Below are 23,289 nucleotides of genomic sequence, written 5' to 3' on the forward strand. Positions count from 1 at the left end.
ACCTGGGAGTGGCTCTGAAAAATTCCTCACAAACACTGAAGATAAAGCAATAGAAAGTAAGCAGACAGGAAGGGGAATTACAACTGCCCTAGCACATCCTGACTACCCGTGAGTGATAGCTATAAATGGTGTAGAGATTCCCTGCAAGTTAATATTAAGTATCTCACTGCTGCAACATTCTTTCAGCGATGTTTTAGTTAGTTTTATAATAGGGAACTGAAAGAGCTTTTTTTATAAGTCATTGAACTACAGCCTCACAACATTTAGCTTCTTATTGCCTTTGTACAACACTTGCACAACTCTCTTTTGGTGAAGATCGCTTACATTTAACAAGGAAAGCTGTAGCTCTGAGCCTTGACATTTCACTGTAAAAATATCTGGGCATGTCCTTGAAGATTATATACAGTGTATGTGCAGCTTGCCATATAGATATTTTTATTTGGTCATCCTAGATTCCCCCTCTGAAGTTAACACATGCTACACTGCTACTAAGAGAAATCCATACGTTCTCAGAGAACCTTCTTAGTATTACAATGAGCAGCACAGGAGTTTTTTGCCCATTAATGTGTCAAAGACCATTTTTTCTAGTCTACAGATGATTCATGGAGATTTTGTCTAGATGGGCTTTAAAAAAGCATGGTGCGAGTTTAACCCTAGTATTATAGTGACCCTGTAATTACCTTGACTGCATGCTGGAGGCCTGCCTCTCTCCTACTGTTTGAACAGCTGTTTATACCCAGCTGTTTTAGTGGCCTACCACTGAACACTCTTCACTCTCCTTGATCATAGAAGGCACCCAAACAGCAGAGCAGGCCATCCTTCAAAACTCATTTATACTGTGCTGTACTTTGTTAAACTTGCATTGTTTATTTCTAAAACTGGTCAACTAGGGCAGAAAGGATAATACTCTTTCCTCAATACTAATACCATCTGCATTTTTCTAAGCACATGCAGTCCAGCCTTCAGCTGGGACCAACTGATTAAAAACAGGATGACTTCCTTTACTTTAAGTTTGAAAGTTGCTTACTAATGAACTCATTTTACAGTTTCACCATTCTCTCTGTGACTAACATTAACTCACCAAAATGTGTATTTGTTGTGTCTATCAGAGATTACTGAATTGCAAGAGATCAGAACTGATAAACGATATGACATTAATCCAAAATGGGGGAATTGTCTAATTCAAATCAAGAAATATCCCTCAGAATGAATCTTGAAATCCAATTCGTGTATATATATATAGGTCTTCCCCTTGACTAGTCTTGATTAAATTGCTTGAATGCTGAATTGCTGAATGAACTGTGAAAATGTACGGTATTATATGCCGACAGCAAATGAATACAAAATATAATATAAATACAATATTAAATCTAGATGTGTTTTTGGTATATATGATAACAATCGAATTAATTTACTCTCAATGTATTCGTACAACGATGTCGCAAAAAGATTTTTGAGTCTGTCCATCACTGCTTTCCTTCACCTGAGGGCCGGAGCCACGTGACTTGTTGCCCACTGGCGCGCCACGCTTTCCACGGGGCGTGCTTTGCAAGGAATTGTTTCTGCTCAGCGACCAGCTCGGTCCGTATTGGAACTAGTAATGCTCGAAACGAGAGTCTACTGTACATTTTGTAATGCCGAATCTGCACTTTTCTGCTCTGAAAAGAATCTTAAATCGTGCAGGAGCGAATACATGCCACCAGCCACTGTATCTACAGTAACATACGTGGTCATAAACTATATTGAACAAACAAACAAGACAATAATAATACAATGTGTAGAAGCTTAGAATAATCATTTTTTGACAATATGCACCTACCAGCTTCAGCTACCCTTATACAAAGCTGGCATTAGGGCCCAGAAGACAACAAGACAAACGCATTTTCCGTACTGTAGGTATGCTGTACACACAATAGAATATTATAATATCGTTGATTTACAAAAGGAAGACAAGCACTGAGAAACAATGTTTATGCCCGTTTCTGATTCTTGACAAATAACGGTGCTTTGTGACATGCAGTAATAAAAGCATATGCCAAGCTTACCTTTCATTACAATATGGTTGTATTTTATTTCATGCGAGGACTCTTACCTTCCCAATCCTTTCCAAGACTGCTCATGATTAGCAATCCGATCCATGCCAATGAAATATGGGGTAGCCTTTTAGGATACCCCAACTCTTCACATCATGCGGCTATTAATCCGTGCGCAAGGTCCGGTGAAGCAGAAGGGATGCATTGTTCTGCTTCCAGCTGTATTTTCAGGCCGAAAGATGCTGCTCGGAAGTGAACTATGGATGCAGCATTTATTTCATTGTCACACAACCCCCACAACCCCCATCTTAATTACGCATGCAGCCTGATTTCACACGCGTCTTCGGTCCCTGGCTGTTAAGGTCTGCTATTGCACCTTTAAATCAAAGCAATTCAGCCGAGACCTTGGACACAGCAATTGCGCACGACAGAAGGTACTGTTATGCATGAACAGCCGGCTACAGACCACAGCCTGTCTTTCAAATAGGTGTAAGATATTTGCATTTCTGTTTAACCGTAAAGAGAAGCATGGGGGGCAATTGTTAAGTTAGTTTAATTACTTTTGAAATAAAACATATTGTTGTAACATGTTTTGTTATATTTGATTTATAGTTACACAGCTTTAAACGTGCACACCAACACTAAGGTTCACGTTGCCTGTTAAAACATTGACCTACATTTATCCCAGCACCCGGGATTGAAAATAATGGTTCAGCATGTTCAATGGAAAACACGCATTTGTTATTTAACAGGCAGTAGTGTTCATCGTTGCTAGTTTTGGGGGTACACCACTGGAAATATATATATATATATTTTAGAAATTCATAGATATTTATCTCTTTCGAGCAAGCTCGATGTTTAATTCATATTGAATTAATCATCATCATCATCATCATCATCATCATCATCATTATCATCGTGACTTGATGACAGGTGAATAGAGCGCATACCTGTTCAGTTCAGTTTATTGTCGTATGTACAAGTGCAACAAATGCTTATTTACATGTACTGTATGCTCCACTACAAAGACATTAAGGAACCCCCTCCCCCCATAAACCATAAACATAGATTAGCAGCAGCAACAATAAGTTAAATAACACACAACTTAAACAAAGGCACACCATTTTAAACATCTGCCTTAGCAGAAGCTAACAAGAAAAAAGGGAATTAATTCCAAACTCCTGATGCACAATAATTCACATTAGGATTAGATCCACCTTTGGCTTTCTCCCTATTAAATTGACTTAATACATGATTACTCGGTGATTACTCCATTTTTCAATGGATGTTTTGTTTAGTGAGGCTACATATCATCCTTAGAAGAGCAGTATCCATGAATTGATGCATTCTGGGTTTTATTAGTCTGGGCTGATTACTTGTGCAGAAGTTTTTAAGCACAAAGCAGTGCATCAGAAAATGAAATGTAAGACATTTTAGAGTTGATGGATTTTGATTGATGATATCCCTCCTTTAATACCAGCTGATATGTTTCATTATGCATATTAACATAATTTAGCCCATGGCACATGAGAGTGACTGATTCAGATTGTGTAGTTATTTTTCTTCCTTTTGTCAATGTTAACCAGAAAACTGAATAGAACAAATCACTGCATGACGTTATTGTTGGCTGAGAATCACAGTCTTCCCTTTCACAGGTGCTACAAATCTGAGCACAAATAAAATGTCTTTATTAATAAATTAATAAAAGCTGTTATAGAAAGAAAGCCCAAGGAAATAGAGTTACAATATTTCAACATAGACAGCAGATACCAGGCTACTTATAAATGACAGAAAATTGTTTTTTTGAAGAGGTCACCTGTCAAAGATCACAGAAACATAAAAGTTGAAAGACTTTGCATTGTACAGAAATGGCTCTAAAGTTGGCTACCAGGGGTGAGATTCTTACTTTTTAATGTGGGATTTATTTTCGGCAACACAATTAGCAGGACCTCTCCATTTGTTAATGCTAAACTGCAAAAGCCCTGCTTTGCCTTTGATGATTATGGATATATCATATTGTTAACATCCATTGTCCTGTTAAATCAAATAGTGAAATATAAGACCTTCTTTGGAGATTAAAACATTACTGTTATCTTTGTCAACTGATTATTGAACATATATATTTAAATGCAGCAAAAAATGTAATTTCTTTATTATCTTATTAACAAGACATGGCATATTCTTTAAGGAAAAAAACTGAGCATCAGTTTTATTCATTTTAATTAAATATATTCAAATACATAAATGTCATAGCTTAATTACTTTTTGGGTCGTATTATCAACTACTATTTCCAAAATAGGAGATCTCACATTAGATTCTGAAATAAATAACTGCTTTGAGTCTAAAAACATAAAAAAATCCCTGAATGGCAAATTACAGTAGGTAATAATAATAATAATAATAATAATAATAATAATAATAATAATAATAATAATAATAATAATAATTGCTTACACTTATATAGCGCTTTTCTGGACAGTTCACTCAAAGCGCTTTTACAGGTAATGGGGACTCCCCTCCACCACCACCAATGTGCAGCATCCACCTGGATGATGCGACGGCAGCCATAGTGCGCCAGAACGCTCACCACACATCAGGTAAAAGTGTTACTTCGACTCCCCACTGGGGAGTTTCAGATCAGAAACATGAGCGTTAATTCGTCTTTTAAGAGCCTTATTCTGTTTTCAAAGAAATTGATAAATTAACTAAAGCCTTAATGAAATAGAGGTCTCCTGAGATACCACCCTCAGGGCACTATGTCGAGGTTATCTTATTAAGATTTTTTAATATTGCCGCTTTGTGCTTTTACAGCACCACCATGTGGACACAACAGGCATTGTCTCCATCAGTTCAGGTTCAATGCAGGCTACTGGGGTAATTTGGTGATAATCATTGGAGTCCCGCTTATGTCTGTAATCATTTTATTTGATTCATTTTTTTATCCAGTCATTTTTAAATGAACAACAAAAGTGTGGTATCTCTCACAATAACTTTTTTGTGTTCTTCCAAACCTAACAATTGCATACTTGGACAATATCAGTGTTATTCAGTAGTGTAAGGTAGTAGAGGAAGGGCTCCATGCTGTACCTCAAGATAGGCAGTTCAGTTTCAGCTCCAGGATGGCTGCAGAACTGATGGAGACCCTCTGTCCACCAGACAATCTGTAGTGTGGCTTCAGGGCCACCTGCTTTCATGTCTAAATGCAGCAGAAGAAAAAAACAGTTTACTACTGGGAAGGAGATTGTCACACTTTTACTTTGTCCTTTTACACAACATGTTGCTAAAGGAAATGAGATTTCCAAGTCTTGGTTATGCATTCATGCTTGCATTCTGCTAACATGAAATAATGGTTAAAAATAGCCAAATTTGTTTTGAGGCTATTTCTACAGACAGGTTTCATAGCAAGAAGAAAGACCAGGGTCAAGTGGTAGGCCCAGAGCTGTTTGTTAACTTAGGATGTTTGAGTCTTGTGACTGACTTTGCAGAATATGTTCAAAAGGGATGGGTCTCACCAGACATCTGGGGCAGCAGTGTTCAAAATCTGGTCTGGTTAAAGTGGGGGGTGTGGACCCATAAATGGACTGAAGTAGACAGAAAACCCATCAGTAATCAAATTGGTGACGACTTTGAACATTGTTAACAATTGTAAACACCCACTGTCAGTAAGCTGCTTAGCCTGGTGAGAGTCACAGCAAACCAGAGCATGTTCGAGAAGCACAGGGCACATACTCTATCGAGAGCTCACAACGGCGCTCCCATCTGGGCAAGAGGCAAGTCTGTTGCAGGCTCAAGAAGAAAGAGACAATTTAGCCAATAGCCAATAAGACCTTGTCAGCTTAACTCTGGAAAGTAGGAGGAACGTTTGCTCTCGCTGCGTACTTCAGAGTTCAGCTGCTTCAACTCCCCACTCTGTATGGTGTACACCATAGAGAGACACAGCTTAACAAATAGTCACATATAGCCAACTTAGGAATGCAGGCCGTTCATAAGCAGGCTGTTGCTCAAACTCTAAGCAATTGTTTTTCTGCAACAACACTAGTAGTCTCTGGAATAATCATTTTGGATTTTAGGCAAAATATCCACCCTTTTTCGCAAAATCTGTCAGAACGCCATCTGTACAGCATACTGTGTTATGAGTGCTGCAGAATTTGTTTTAAGGTTCCTAGAGTTCACATGGGTTCAGGTGTTTGAGAGCACAAAGTGCCCTCTCACCCTATCTAAAATAAACACCTTTTCCTTGTGGGGATCATCAAATCAAGGCCCTTTCATCACCAGCTACTCGTCAGTCTCAGCTTTGCTTGAAAGTGTCATAACAAACTGCAATATTTCAATGCTTTGAAGGGTCTGTGTTAATATTTTTCCTTATTTGGTTAATTACCGATTCCTCAGTTTCCGTGGAAACTCTGTGGGGAATTGGTCACATGTTACGGGCTGGAGCCAGGCTGGCAGAGAGCTCACGAAGGGAAATGCGTTACATTCCACCTCTCTCCCCTCAGAGAGCCAGCTACATTGGGCTGAAACAAATACTGCTGATCTTAACCCACTGCCATGCACTTCATACAGGATTTTTTACACAGCCCCATTTCAAAACCCAGCTTTGTAGGGAAGAATGAAAGCCTTGAAGGAACTCAGAATACTAAAAAATATTTTTGATTTCTTTGAACTGATTTGCTGAAGATGTAGGGAGTTGTACAGGAAGTACAGGAACACAGCTACACATTTAATGCTAATAAGATGAGAGCAGGTAATTCATTTTCCTAAAAACACATGCACATCTGATTCTTGATTTTATGGTAAAAGAAAATTATACTGCAGCACAAACAAGACAGTTTTTGCAATGGAACAAAATGACAGTATGTTTTTTTTTTACAAGTAGGAATCTGTTGCTGAAGATATCTGCATGGGACTTATTTTAACACATCCTCTTCTGTCTAGTATGGTTTTATACGCACACTTGTGGTCTCCAGAACAGTACATTATTATTTGTTGAAGTCGTGTTAATTTGTCCTTTCGCCAACGTGTGGTATACAGTACACTGAATACAAAACTGAGGGATTGCAGGATTGCAAGAAATAAAAACACACACAACCCACAATCCAATGGCAGCTTCTTATACCAGTTGAACGCAGTTTGTGGTTCGTCTACACATAAAGGCATATAAAGAAAACCTACAGCAAATGGCCACAGGGGATTCTAGTGTATTTTGAAAGAATTGTAATTTTTCTGCAGATGACATCAGAGACAATATAATAAAAAAATAAACTCTAACATAAATGAAACAGTGTTATAAAATGTCTGTGTAATACAATATTAAACATACAGCATATTGGAATTTCAAGCTCTTATTTGATTTGGCTATTCATCGGGAGAGCAAAAGGCTGATGGACATAATGTCCTTATTTAAGTCTAGGGGTCTACAAGAACCACCAGCTAGAATGAAACTGCATAGGTGTACATGTTCTGAGGTGGCAGAGCAGTAGAGACACAAGAAGCTAAGAATTAGCCTATTATTTGTAACTGTAGTACATTAAAGCAAGTGACTTTTCTTCCTGCCCAGAGCTTTGCTGAGACCCTATGATGGATATCTTGGTAATACAGCAATAGCTATCAGCTAGCTATCAGATTGATTACAAGGAGACATGGTACAGTATTAAACAAATTCCAAAAGGCGTCGATGACCAGATCCAGTAGATGACCTTTAGATCAGGTCAATCTACAATCCACTAAATGACCAGATACTCAGCAGTGAAACAAAGGATCCAGTGGCACTCGTGGAAATTAAGAGAGAGTGTGTTTAAGACTGAAAATGGAATTTCCATACATTAATTATTTTGGGTGTTTAGATCAAACTATTCAGTGGTATTGTTAATTGCTATCCATTGAAATCTGTGACGTTAAGGATGAAGAAGATTCTTGGAGCAATACGCTCCTAACATTCGAACCAGCAAGATGGTAAGGATTGTCTCATGTTCTTTGTCACACTGTAAAGGCAAAATACCATAAGAACAGTTACAAACAAAAGGAGGCTCGTCCAGCCCATTTGGTTGTTAGAAACTAATTGATCCAAGGGTGTCATCCAGTGGTTTCATGAATGAAGCCAGGGTATCGGCTTCAAAAACATGGAGGGGTAGTTTATTTAATACTCCCACTCCCCTCTGGGTAAAAGAGTGCTTCCTTTTCTTGGTTTAAAATGCATTTCCACATAGTTTCCACTTGTGTTCTCTGGTTTGTGTTTCCTACCACTCTATTGTTCTTCAGTAAGCATATAACCATTAGTTATGTCTCCCAATGACCGTAAACTAATATAGTAGTTAAAGAACCAACATTTGGACTGTTTCGTTTGCACAGCTGATGTAGAGATCACAGAGTATCCACACCATCCTTTAGTCATTTGGTGGACTAGCAAGATATTTAAAAACAGATGAAACCTCCCCCTTTTGCCCTGTTCAGTTCTTCCTCAGCAGTACTCCCAGGCAAAGTCATCAGAATTTCCAGATGAAGGGGAATTCTTTCCATCCCTGAGCTTCATTTTCTTAGCACTGTAAACCGAGAAAAACACAGCTAGTTTTCTGGGCACCTCGACTAGTTTATCACTCCAGACCTATAGTTGACTGTGTCATAGAAAATAGGGCTGATTACTATTCTCTGTTCACAAAAATTCCAGGAAAACAACATCTCCCTGTTTTAAAATGAATTGCACATTCCTCATGGAGTCAAACGTTCGCAGACTAACTGATGTGGGATAAATAATATTTACTTCTTGATGGGGCAAGTTCTTATGAAGTGTAACACAAAGTATTAACAACAAATCTCAGCATTAAAGGACATTAAAGTATTATTTGTGTTGCTATTTTGCATAGTTGAATTTCAGATTAAAGGAAACAAAATGCATTTGAACTCTTGAAAAAGCTCCATTATGTGGAAGTGGTTTACATTACCTACAGTATACTGTCAGTTCATCAACGGTATTTTGCTTGATGTGTTGGAATATGAAACATTTACATACTGAATCTGTATGGTAGAAATTAGTTTTAAAAGCACCTACAAATTAACATCTTGACTTGCTACTTTAATTCTCATTCTAGAAAACTAAAATGTGAATTAGAAGATCTTGTTAATCTAAAATAAATAAAATACACATTCACATTGGAATCCAATTTAAAAACTGGCACAGCTGCTTTCCAATGGGTTTGTGAAATGTGCTGGCAACTCTCTTAATCAGCTTTAATCAGAACCTCATTGCTAACTTCAACTCTCACTAGACCATATGGGCAGAAAACATCATTAAAATACTATTGAGCGCAATTTTCAACGTATTCAAAGCAGATGACTTAAATATGTTTTTTTTTCTTTCACTTAAAGCTAGAATCAACTCGTGATTAAGGTGTTTGTTTTACTTTTGACTTCTGGGTGCAATTTGTATTTTAGCAACTTAAAAAAAAGAGGAACTGAAAGGCTCATCCTACAAGATGTCACTGAAGTCTGGTGCTTTTTGAGATTCTACAAGAATTTGTGCCGCTTTGTAAGGAAAAAAAAACAGTGAAAAGGAAAAATTCCTTTTCAAGCAACACCAGTGTTTACTTTTAAGATTTAATAGCTTAAAACATCATATTTTAAATTCATATAAATCGGAATAAATCTCAGAACATACAGTATGGCATCATAATGAATCATAAAGAAAATATAGCATGAATTGCCTCATGTATTTATACAGCAAATCTCATGCTAGTAACACATAAACCATTTAAAAACTTCAAATCAGTAAACATTGTGATAAACGTTGTGATAAAAATAAATATATACACAAAACGAAGAAATTGCAACAACAAGCATCAGTATGGTACAACCAGGCAAACAGTTTCTGGTGAGCTTAAAGAGAGAGTTTGAAGAAATGCAAGAGCATAGTGTAGTATATACCGTACTACACTATGTACGGTATATAGGTCTATATTTTGCACCAATTGATTATTTTAAAAGCACATACTGTACTGTAATTTTTTTTCTAAAAACCAAATAGTGTAATTTCCATTTTAATACAGAAGTTGAATTTTTATCAGCTCTGTTATGTGAGCAGCATACTGTGCCTTGATCAAAGGACAGAGGCGGACAGAGGATGAGATGTCTGGGACTCTCAAGATGGGACAGGACTCATTACTAGATGTCACAGTTGACACTTGTCACATTCTGGATGAGGTTCATCCTCTCACGATTGCAGTACCCAAGCAGGAACAGATGTCACAAGCAGGCCACTTCCTTATTTGCCTTTAAATCATCGCCAAGGCAACTGACAAGACCCCCTGTAGGGTAAAGTTGCCATCAGTGACCTGTTCACCAGGGGAGGAAGTGTCCAGGGCAGACTTCCTGTCGAAGCTCCGTGTTTCCTCTGACTGGAAAGTGATTGGAAGCACAGCTGAATGGAATGCAACAAACTGGTGCAGTTAAATCAGGAGTACAGACTACCCAGCATGCTATGAATTCCACTATGAAATTTCCAATTTTCACAACTTAATTCTGACCGTTTTTGTTTTTGGTTGATATGGTCATAAAATAAAAATAAAAATTTGTACGCACATTCAGATAAAACCAGACCATTAAAAGAGTATGTTCTCTCAATGGAATGTCTCTGTGAACATTAAAAAATGTTCTTGAATTAAAAAAAAGAAGAAGAAAAAATCTGTCTCGTTTCATGTTTTTGATCTGAAACATTTTTAATTCTTGGAAGTTAAATGTTTTTTTCCTGCAAATGAGTTGCTTGAAAACTCAGCTGAAATGAAAAAAAAGAGTAGCAATTCTCCAACCCTCACCCATCTACCAACATCTACGGCTGAAATGCAATCTCTGTGCATTCTGTAATATTGTAAGGCTTTTCTATGATATTAAAAGTTTTCAGGTCGGATGTTAAAGGATTATTTATAGCTCTCAGTGTCTGTGTTCAATAAAGCAACATCTGTATCTCTCTTGTTTGTTGTATAATTTCTGCTTGTTGTATTACTGGGCTGCTGTTGCCTACAATTCAGCCTGAAATCATTAATTAAATCAGAGAACCAAAAAAATTACCTCTTTACCAACACAGCTACAAATATGAGAACAATTAACATGACCAGCCGTAAAACATTCAAAAACAAGGTAGACCAAAATCTGGATCATCTTATTTTAATAAAAAAGTAGTGGTAGATTGTTATCTTGAAATTTATTCTACTCCGGCTAATCAGATATTAAGTTAAATGTACTTGGATAATAATAAAATTTCCTTTCAGCAGATATTTCATCTTAACTCTGCCACTTACACTAAATGGATAATTGAAAAAATAAACTCAGGGGTCCAGTTTCCAATGGCCAGCTGCCTGTTCTCCCTGTGTTAGTGGAAATGAATAAGTTTGTCCATCAGGCAGCCGTCAGAAGGGAAAATTAAAGTCAGATTGCTCAGGCCGGCTTCAGCTCCAAATTGCCATGTTTGGAGTGGATTTGCTCTGGCACAAGATGTGACGATGATATTAATTTCAGAGCTTTTCCCATTTGCAAAGCGGGTTTACAAAACCTTTAAACAATGAAATTATTTATGGAAACATGCACCGACCAAAAAAAAAGGCCCCTCTTAAAGATTGAGTTTCACGTCTACTGATTCTTCCTCAAAAATACATATTCATGAGCTATTACATTTTAATACATTAATCAGTACCAACCCATGTGAAGCCAAAGCCGTAACGATCGAGCCGAAATGTTAAACAGATTACTTTATCCCTGTAACATTCATCGTCGGCCTTTTGTGGACGTGAAGAGAGAGCTTCCTGCAGCTACTTGACAGCAGCCTGTGATCCATAAATCTCCAAAACCGATAATACACCTTCAGCTGCCCATATGAAAATAAACTGGAATGGCAATTAAAAAAATGAATGCTATTGATTTTACTGAATTTAAAACTACTACACCACAAACTCTTTCTACTGTTTAAACCAATCAATGTATTGTTTTTTTTGGGGGGGGGGTTGTTCTTGTACTTTAATGTCAATACCTGAATAATTAATAATTATAGTTATAATTGCTTACACTTATATAGCGCTTTTCTGGACACTCCACTCAAAGCGCTTTACAGGTAATGGGGTAATGTAGGTAATGTATTCCTCCTAAGAATACATGTTGTCTGTGGGAAAAATATCATCCTATTTTAAGAAAGTTCTGGCTGTGTCCACATGCACAATTGTTCATTTTGCCTTCATTTATATATGTGGATTTTGTGGCACGACATTTTCATCCCCATCATTTTTTCTCCCTGTTCACTGAAGAAGAAGGCAGCATTGCAAACTCAAGGTCCTATTCCTTATGTAAACATTTGTGTAAAAAACAGGAAGGGTAGGATAGATTGTTTAAAACAATCAGGCACAAATATGCTTTAACAAAACATATATGAACTCATTTACATATTGACATCAAAGACATCATTCATACTTTATAGGATTAAGAGTTTATGGTTACCAATACTGGCGACAGCTTTGGGGGGCACGTTTAGGTAAGTAAATTCTTTTCACGTAATAAAATTCTCAGCTGAACAAGTGTTAAAAAATGCAACCTAGCCACAGGACGGATGGTACAGAGAGCTTGATTTACATTGCCTGTACCAACAGAGTTAATAAGAGGGAAGGTGTCAACCCACCAGAGAGGTATAAATTCCATTTCAGGTTTTTCACTGTAAGGTTTCAAAGATTTACGGTTAGGGTACCTCGTAAGAAAAACATCTTTCTTCTCTTCTTCCCATGCCACGACCTGTTTTCGTTCTCCTGGAGTTTTAATGCGACGCAGCTTCCTCTGAGAGGTTAATCTGGAGCCGTGTCTCTGTTCGGCACTGAGCAAAGCCAAACCTTGGGCTGGCCCTTCTCAACGAACTACAGCTCTCCCGGAACCTGCCATCTTAAGGAAAAAGCCAAGAATAATGAGAAGAGGAAGTGCTGCAACTTAAATTAGTTATAGTTAAGTGCTAAGGTCAATCAAATCAGCCTGTTTCAGGCTTCTAGAATACCTCAGCAAACAGGAGTGACATGTTGCAGGCAACATGCTCTGTTAGCTCTGTAGCTCCATGTTACAGGAATGGTTGTAGTTATAGCTGCATTGAGGGGTTGCATTTTTACAGCACCTCCAGCTGCTTAGCAAAGGCTTTGTTAAGGTGCGATACAAGCTACAAGCATTGTGTTTCTTGTCTGTCATCGAAAGAAATTTAACATGTTTCATAGTAGAGTAACCATCATTCACACTGGAAGAAAGATATGTTAAAAGTTAATGTTGTGATGAAAATGAAATTGACTTACGTTAGCATTGTAGTTCATTCATTCTCTCTCTATTATCGCTGGTATATAAAAATAATATGTATCCATCTACTTGATTGGTTTTGTCAAAGGCCTAATATGAAATCTGGGCTGCTATTTGCTTGACATTTGTATTTTTAGAAAAACACAAAAACTGACTTGAGGAGTGCCAAGTTATTTTTTTCCCTCTGAAAAAGGTTGTAAGATCCTCCAAAAAAACCTTGTGGTTACTTGCTTTGATGTACTTTGATGTAATCTTTTGGAAAACTGTTCCAGAATCTCTCTTCAGTCTGGGATGTCAGCAAGATTTTCTTTCTGTAACTTTTCAATGAGGTTTTATCAGTACAACCCTGAGACCCAGGGTTGAAACAGTCTGAGAAAGACCAACCTCCAGGCATGGTATGGTATTTCCATAGAGAAAAACAGGGCACATTGTCTAGACTGGGAACAGCCTTTAGTGTTCTTGATTGATACAATTCAATCCAGGAACAGCAGACTGTATTTTAAAAGATTTCTTGAAAAATGAAATCACAGCACTTGCACTGATCTGCCTCAAGTCAGTCTTAAGATTCTGTTAACAAAACACATCCTGACATTTAAGACACGTTTTTGTTCCTGTTACAGAACCTTGGTATGTAACAAATTGGTGCCACTTAGGCTACATAGCAAACATCCCAAACACCAAATGCCCCTTTTTTTGTTTTATATAAATATGTAACGTAAGATGACCTGCTGTCTGTATAGAATGATTTCATTATAAAAGGTGCTATTCTTTCCAATATGCTGTCATTTTTTTGTGTATTCGCATACTAAGGCTGTGGTTCTTCTGCTGTGTTTTTGTCCCAATCTGAGTATTCAAATAAACCATTTCCCTCACTATTTATTACATTAGGCTTGTATGTAACTTTTCTTGAGGCCTATTACAATTCATTATACAGTATACAGTATTCACTTAATCAAAGTTAGAGTTAATTATAAACAACCTCAGTGCCTGGTTAGAAGTGTGATAACTATGCAGCTAATTAAATAATTAAATCAGCTATGTGACTGAGAACGCAGCTGGCACAAAAACCAGGAGGAAAAGGGGTGTCCACTAGGAAATGGGTTTGAGACCTCTGGGATATCAAGCATGCTCATTTTGTTGTCATAACAACTCTGCAACTCCTGTCCTGGGGAACAGCAATGTCTTCTGATTTTTATTCCAGCCAGGCTCTGCATGATTTACATCAGCACAATCAGTTGCTTACTTACTGGCGTCACACTACACGACGTTTCCTAGGATTTTCAGTCGTAGCCTTTATTTACATAATCGTAAGAAAATCCCAGCGAGTTGTAGAGTCCCAGCCCCCCCGTTGCCGTCATTTGTGTAGTGTGACACCCCCAGCGACTCAGTCATAGCTGTCTTAAAAGTCCCTACCACTGTCTGCGACTCCCTTTGATAAAATCAAACAGGTTTGATTTTCTCGTAGTGAGTCGCAAGTCATGGGCAGCAAGCCAGATGTGTACTTGTGAGATAACGTGCCTATTAATACAATATTTGTTTTAAATGTTGAATATTTGTAACGGTTTTATTTTTGTAGATGTGTTCTATAATTATAAAAAAAGAATTATATTTTTGAAGATGTTTATTTGTGGAAAACAATGCCTGCATTTCATTTTGCAAGACGTTTACGTGCTTGTTCTCCATGTTGTTTGTTCACTATCGTGCGGCGGTCCTCTTCTCATTCCTGTGTGCTCCACATTGATTGGCTGCTAAAATGAGGTGACCTCGCGGTGCTTTCGTGACGCAACACGAGATTTGGAACCATAAAGAAAAGTCGTGAGGGAATCGTGTAATTAGACACCCCCTGCGATTCCTAATCGTATAATTTGACACCCCCCTAGGACAGAAAAGGTAGCGAGATTTAGCAACTGCAGTCGTTTAATTTGGCATGCTCTTCAACCAGAAGTCGTGTCAAGCCCTGTAGTGTGAACCTGGCTTAGGAGCTAACATATTTCCCAGATCTCGGCTCATTGAACAGTGAGGCTGCCTATAAAACCTTCAGAACTATAGATCTGCAGACCCGTGTACTAAATGAACAGTCCTTCTGTATTTATGACATGGGGAATATCCATGTGCTAAGTATTTTGCTATGTATTCTGCCAAAAGCAAGCCAATGATTTTTGCCATTTATATAATATGCTGAGCATTTTCTCCAGCCCTGTGAGGGCTATGCTTGAATTTAATTACAAACAGCTCTGTGTGGGAGCAATGCAGAATCGGTGTAAATAAATAAGCACTGAATAGTAAGTGACGGTGCTAAGTTCAGTTGATTTTATCACCCTGGTAAGTACTTTTTGGGGGGTTGTGTCAGTGATGGACAGTTCTGTGAGTTAAGTTAATAATACCCGAAAGACACCATGGAACAAGTTACTCATATTTTTCAAATGTCCTACAACGATCCATTTACAGATGTGTGAAGTTTCTTTGATCATGTGGTAAACTGAGTGGGGAAATAGAAATGAAGTGTAATAAAAGAAAACCACCTTAATATTTAGCTAAAAATACTTTTATTTGAAGGTCTAAAACCATAAGGCACAAGACTGTTGACAGCTGCAAACTGCAACACAAATATTTTGCTCTGGCACCTCAGAGCACTGGACTTTTATTTTCCTTCTGTGTGGGTGCCCACTTGATGAGGTTCCTATGTTAACCATTTCACAGTTCAGTGACAGTTACCACAGAGAATTCTTACAGCTTTTTAACTTCTTTTTCCACTGCCTAAAAAGGAGGGAAAGAAAGAAAAGAAAAATTGGTTTTATCAGCTGGAGTCACTATTGTGGCTGCCAAGAAGTAGTCACCTTAGACTCCAAGTGCCTAGTAAATTCAGGTGAAAAGGTGACTCCTGCACCATTAAAAAGAGATATGCAATGAAAATACATTTAATTTATGAGAGATCTACATGTATCTCTACTAATCCCTTTTCTATTTTCAGTAAACTAAGCCCTGGGACTTAGGCTGTGTGTGGCTGGGGGGTGGAGGAGTGACTTGAAAACTTGGCATTTTTATATTTCTACATAGCTTTGCTATGACAAAAGCAAATTGGGTCTAATTTGCAATGGACTCGCAGACCTCTAAAGTCTTGTCTCATCAGCGTGCAGGTTTACCAGAAACAAACTAAAAAATAATGACGTACGAAACTGAAGACATTCAATATCACAAGCAGTGATATTTAAGGTCTCCTTAAATCAGCTCCTCTGTTTTAAAGTAATTCTAGGCCCTTTTGATTTGATTTATAGGAATGGCCATCTCACCTGTTCCTTGACTCCCATCAACCAAATAAATACAAGAACACACCAAACGGATTCTACAACCATGTAGCCCAGCGGTATTCCTAAAACGTGACTGTTAATTGTTCAGCGAGTAACTGATTTAACCTCAGATTTTACATTTTTAACGCATGCTGATTGCTACTAAAATGGCGTTTGCAGTTTTTATTTACTTTACGTTACTAGTTACATCTATGGCAGGACCTATGAACCTACATGTACCTTCGAGGGACTTTTACAGAATTCAGATGCGTCAGTATAATGGACAGCAGAGGGCGCTGAAGTGATGACGTTTGAACATGCTGAAGAGATGATGAAAGATGTCGTTGACGTGTGACAGCAAGATGAAGCAGACATTTTATTTATTCAATCATGAACTAATTATATATATATTTATTCAGTTTTATGTACAATTATACGCTTAGTAAACGTTATTTATCACGTGGAATGCATTTTATAGTCTTTGTAATGCTCTGTTGTGGACATTCAATTTGGAAAAAATGTACTTGAGTTTTCGGTTATTCGTTAACTTTATGGTGTTAACACCTTCATTGTACAAGCACGGTACAGAAGATTTTGAAGAAAAAACGTAACAAAAAAAACACAATAAGGCGCAAAATGTAAATGTACCTTTAAAAACATACTGTCTTTGATCGTTGTTGACTCTGCACGAGTTGTAATGTGGCCATGTCGAGGTGATCCAAAACGTTACAGATGGTGGCGTAACAAAAATAAAAAGAATTTCTTCCCCAGCGTTTTTTTTCCGTAACACGAAAGCACTTGTGAACAAGCCTAGCTCTTCGTATCAGTTCATTCTGTGGCATTCAAAAATCCGCTGGATGAAAAGGGTGATAGAGTAGTCTGCTTAGGGCCACCATGCCTAGACGGTTTGCTCTGAGCCATGTTACCCACTTTAATATCTTCTGGTATTCTGTGGTTGAGAATAAAGGTCTGAAAAAGCGAATACTTTAAATAGTTCAAGTGCATAGGAAAATACATTGCGTAGAGTTAGTCTGAACATGATTATATGGTGACACTGTCTCGAATGTACGTCATGTCAGCTACCATAATTACCCATCCGTCCCCCCAATACTGTACTTAGTGGTCTATTTATGGTTGAGAAAATGAAAATGCTAATTCATTCAATACTGGAGCTCCACAGCTGTTGGTTTGAGTGGCTTAAATGTTTATTACAGGATAATCCTTTTTCTTGGAAAAAAACGGCTAATTATAGCATTGTATTGTAATACAAGAAAATGGAAAGTTGTTCTGCATCAACATTGGTTCCCTAAAAATCCTTTAATAGCTATTACTATTGGAAAATTTCTTGTGGGGGGATTATGCAAACTAGGGAACCAAAACCTAACACCCATGGTATTTACACTCCATGTCTGGGCCTGAACTGAGGGTGACCACAGTCATTTGGCAGTGTGGCACACAGAACAGCCTGCATGCCAGTAGTGGGAAAGTACAGAACTGAATGGTGATGAAGATAAACATTGTTGCTGATGAAAAGAAAGTACAGAAGACTTCTACCTGCTGTAGGCTCTTTTATACACGTGATAGCCAAATACCATATTACTTTCATTTATCACCATACACTGTTGTTTGCTTTTAAAGCCTTGAATGGATTGGTTCCAGATCACATTAGTGACTCGCGATCTCCTATAAATCTCCATGATGTCTGCATTCTCTGGGCTCAGATCTATTTTCTCTCCCTGACATGAGGCAACAATCTCTGGGAGATCTTTGTTCCTTCTCTCTTAGGTTTTGGGATGGTCTTTCAATTCGTCCTGCTAGATCTGGCAAGACTAGTGGTACTTTGAAATATGGTTTAAAAGCACATGTTTTTGCACCTCTTTTGTCTGTTGATCAATGTGTTATTTTTGATTAATTACATGTTGAACACATGTCAATGCGTGGATTTAAATGAATGTTTTACCAGAATGCACTTTGTGTTTGGACATGAAATGTGCATATAAAATTAAGATTACTAGACATGTTATACTTGTTGCCATCTTTTGCCTTTACAGACAGGGAGTTAAAACAATATTAAATAAATTGTTTGGCTGCTCATCATTAGCAACTGCAATTGGATATCCTATGGAAAGACAGCATGATAAATGTCGGGAGAAATTCACTTCCCCTGAAATGCACATATCTTGCTTCCTTGCTTTATTGTGCTAAGATTATGTAAGTGATATGAAACTGGATTATGCAACAGCAAAGGAGTTTGCGCAAATTTAGATCAGATCTTAATTTTCAGAATCACATTCCCCTATTATAGGCTTTCATTTGGGTTCTGAACTTTGTTCAACATTTAGATTGAAGATTCTTCCAAAACACTATCTCTGTAAAAACGAACGATTGAGAGAAACATACACACACTCCTATATTCCACTCAGTCATTAAAATCCCACGTTTTACTTAAAAGCTTACACCTCAGTTCTGTGTTAGACCTCAGTGATTGACAGAAAACATAAACCTTACGTGATAGGGTGCGCCTTCTCCGAAGATAAACCCGTGGATAAGGTGAACTTTACAGCATGAAATTCTTTTGTGAATGGGGCCCTGAAAAACATACTTCATTTTACATTTTGAACTTTCAAGCATTCTTCTTATTTCCCCCATCATTCTCACCACATACTGTTCACAGCTGTGAAACTTTTCAAAGCACGTCACTATCCAAGGCCGGCGTGAGCACTAATAAGGCCTTCGTAACATATGAAAATTAATTTGCTTCAGTCATCATTCATAAGCGATCGGTTGAAATGGCTTGAGAAAAATGGGAAGTGTGTGTGTGTGGGGAGGGGGATTGACACCGGAGTTAGGAGTCAAATCAAATCTATCTCCTTGGAGCCGTGTTGAATCTGTGTTCCATAGCTAGACTCTTTATAACTGTCTCACTGCTAATGGGCTCCAGATGTGGAGTTGAAGAGGTGAACTCCTTGCATGTCATCCACTAGTGGAAGGTGCCGGCTCTCCGAGGGGGATGCCGTCAGTACTGATGGAGGGCTGTGGCCGGGGTCAGGAGCGACGCACATCTGGAAACACTCCAGGTCACCAGACCTGGCCATGAAAGGTGAGACAGGAGTCCGGCGAGCAAGACAGGAGATGATCCACACTGGGGGCAGCCTTTATTAACCACTCACCTCCCCACGGGGGAAAGGACTTACATTTTACTGCTCCGAACCCAGCGAGGATCTAGCAGGAGGACATTCTTGCTGCTGGTACACAGAGAGACTACCCCCCACTCAGCTAAAGCCCTGTCCTAAAGCAAGCCTGTGACAGATAAAACATACACAACCCAAGTCACTCGATTGTTTTCCTGTTTATGTAGTCGATTGCTTCCTTTATACTCTCACAAGCTTTCCTCGTGAGCCCCTTAAAAACAAAATGGCTCTCTCTGTATATTTTCACATCTAATGTACACTTCACACCTAACCAGCCTTTTTTCAAACAATTTTGTATGGGAAATTATAATTTTGTATTATAAGGTTTGGCAAAGAGAACAGATCTACAAATATCACAATCGGCAAAGTCTTGATTTCAGATAGAGCATTGTGTGGCATTTAAAATGGATTGTCACCCTGTAGGATCTTTTAAATATTTTTATAAGTGATATTGCTTCGTATAACCTTATTTTATATTTCAAAGCATTTATCTGCCTTTGCTTTCAGGTACAGGAATGTAATAACGTTCCTGTTGAGGTTGAAGCCAAAACTGAAAAGGTACCTCTGGCACATCCATCTCAAGGCAATGACAAAACTTTTTGGGAAAAAAAGGCACTGGAAGGTTTTGTCGGTGAACTTGTGTTTCTAAGTCAATTTAAAAGCATTTTAAAAAATCCTATCAGGACATACAATACTAAAAATTACAAATGGAAAAAAACAAATATTCCCATAACCAAATAGTATCACTTACAAATTCATTGCGTGTCATAATCATTTAAATTAATTTTAAACTGGTCTGGCATTTGAGCTCACTGGACTTTAAAGACTTCCTTTCTAATGAGAAGCAACCGTAAATGTAAAAAGCAGAATGAAAGCGTCACTGTTTAAGCATTTGCTGGAGATTTATAGCAAGTTAAAAATGTAAAACCTTATATGGATCTGGCAGTAAAAATGTTATTTCCACCAGCAAAGTGTATGCCACTTATGATGGTTCACAAATATGTTTCCCAGGAAGGAATGCATATCTATATATAATGTATTTCATAGTAATGCATTTTTTATCGCACACACAAATTCTCACACTTTCAGGTCATATAATGTGACTATAACTTTATAGCGAAGAGATCTGCCAGTACTTAAAGTAAATGCTCTCCGTGTTATTGACGCTGATGCCCTGGCTTCTTTAAAGGAATGGCTGGAAGAGATTCTTGGATCATTTAACTACGATATGGACTAGATGGGTTGGATTTTTAACCTTTCACGTGTTCTTATTTCTGTAAGGATGTGAAGTGAGAAAAATAATGTTAACCGGATATTCGATGCTGAGTTTTAATTGGGCACAGCCATCACAATTTGTACTTTAAGAGCCCTGAAGAGAGGTGCATCGCTAATTTCAAAGACACTGAATGTATAGACGTTCAGAAACAGAGAAAGTACAGTACGTGTTATGCCAGGCATATATGGAGTGTTGTAGGTTTAAGCTAGATGACTTGTACCAAAAGTACACTTAATTTAAGTCTACCAGAGGGATAAACTATTTTACACAAAATATATAAATGCTTTTTACACAAAAATGTCCATTTTAATTTTATGTCTGTGTGACATATTTTATGTCTATAAGCTTGTTTTGTCAAGTACTCTACTAAGTAGAGGATTTCATTCTGGTAGGATGCAGAATTATTTTTTTCGTTCCCCACATCTTCAAATAGAATACCAAACCTAGAATGTTCTTTAATGGAAACAGCACCATTATTCGAGTACCACTCTTCAGAACCTGAGCTTGCCTGCTAGTTTTCTGTGTTGACAGAGTAACACAATACTTCACAGATTTATAACAAATCCAGCCTCCTGATTCACTTTCAACATAGACAACCATTGTTGGCAAGAATGATTTAGCTGGATATATTATGATACATGTAATGCAAAGTTATCATTATAGCTTTGATCTCTAACAGCATCACAACAATATTTGGAAAAAGATGGTTTCACACCCGAAAGCTGACCTGCACATTTCTCCTTAGGGAAACATAAGGCTTAAGCTGCACAGAAATTATGTGGTCAGTTTTTACAAACAGAAGCTCCTCCGGTACAGCTGTAATAATTTTAGCGTCATGTTCACAAGGGTGCACATTCATTGTTGTTTGTCAGGGAAAATGAAACACTCCTTTCAAAGCAGAATTGCTGTAGTAGCTAAAACCACATCCAGACACAAGAGAAAGGTGTTGGCACTTTCTGATTACTACTTGATCTAATTTCCCTGAGACCCCCAGAGTGACAGCTGTAGCCTCATGCTGAGAAAGACTACACAATTTGGAGCATGGGAAGAGTAGCAATGAGACCTTCAAAGACATCATGACTTTGTTTTCCTGACTTGCTGTGTCTTTCATTTGTGCCAAACTGTATATAAAGACACAAACGCACTTCTTAGTTTACGTGGCCATTCTGTGGAAGGGAATAAAACCGCAGAAATGTGCAAGATCATGGTTTAGATTGTGAGAAAAATAAAGGATTGCTTTTGTCACCTACTTTTGAAAACGTTAAGGACTTAAAGACATTCTAAGGAGTTGGATAAACATACTTGCTGCATCATTCCCAACAGAACATGTATTCCTGCTTAAGTAGTAATTGGAACAAAAACCTTTATAGGGATGCTTATCAAGAAAAGGCAAGATGCAACTGACAAGTGGGAACGTTATACAAGTCAGAGATCAAAGCCCACTGAAGAGATCAGCTGCTCCAACATTTCAAGGACCAGATGAAGCAGAGGGAGACCAAATTCCCCTGCCGGCTTACAACATCAAGCAGCTCACATCAGGGTGTTTGAGGAAAGCATGAACTGTCACAGGCAAGTGGCAATATCAGGAGAACGTTAGGCAGAAATAACACTACAGAGGCATTTAAACCAAATGAGGCCACAGGGTCCACTTAAAAGAAATAAGGATTTCCTGCATCATAAAAATGTTGTTTTTAAAATAAATATTTCCATTCAGCGAAATCTGTAAAAGCTTGACCTGGGACAGCTAGGTGGATTCAGTAAGCCCATAGCCACAAGAGAGTCCATCTTGGGGTAGTAAAACACTTTTACAGTATTTGCACAAATTCCATGACAGTTTTCTTTCCTAAATCATTACAGTTTTTATTTGAACCAGCGTCCAAGGTAAATATGAACTCCATCTAGCAGTTAAAAAGTCATTCTTACACACAACAGTACACATAGCCCTATATGTGCCCACATGTACACACACACATAAAGGAAATACCCTATTCATCTAAAATAATTTAGTGTAAAAAGATCAATTCTTCAGAAAGGGGTGAAATGTGGTTTGAGTTTGGAAACAGGGTGTAGGGCTGCTTCAGATGTGCTTGGCAGATCTCTCTTGTATACAGTTCATTTTGTCCTTACATTGAAACACTTAGCTGTTTTTAGAGAGTGACAGTTCTCAGACAGACACGCTAACGTGTGATTTGGTGTGAAT

General features: G+C 37.9%; 1 protein-coding gene across 1 annotated transcript in view; it reads right to left on the reverse strand.

Moving 5' to 3' along the window:
* The window catches only part of pde4dip (phosphodiesterase 4D interacting protein), a 92,070-nt gene extending 89,748 nt beyond the window's left edge, over positions 1-2,322 (reverse strand). Inside the window, exon 1 of the mRNA XM_088598204.1 lies at positions 2,093-2,322. Within this exon, the coding sequence (XP_088454330.1) occupies positions 2,093-2,139 (47 nt within the window). The 5' untranslated portion in view covers positions 2,140-2,322. The remainder of the gene's footprint in view (positions 1-2,092) is intronic.
* Positions 2,323-23,289: the final 20,967 nt, after the last annotated feature.

This window comes from Lepisosteus platostomus, chromosome 11, assembly GCF_059453375.1.
Source record: "Lepisosteus platostomus isolate fLepPlt1 chromosome 11, fLepPlt1.hap1, whole genome shotgun sequence".
Taxonomy (NCBI): domain Eukaryota; kingdom Metazoa; phylum Chordata; class Actinopteri; order Semionotiformes; family Lepisosteidae; genus Lepisosteus; species Lepisosteus platostomus.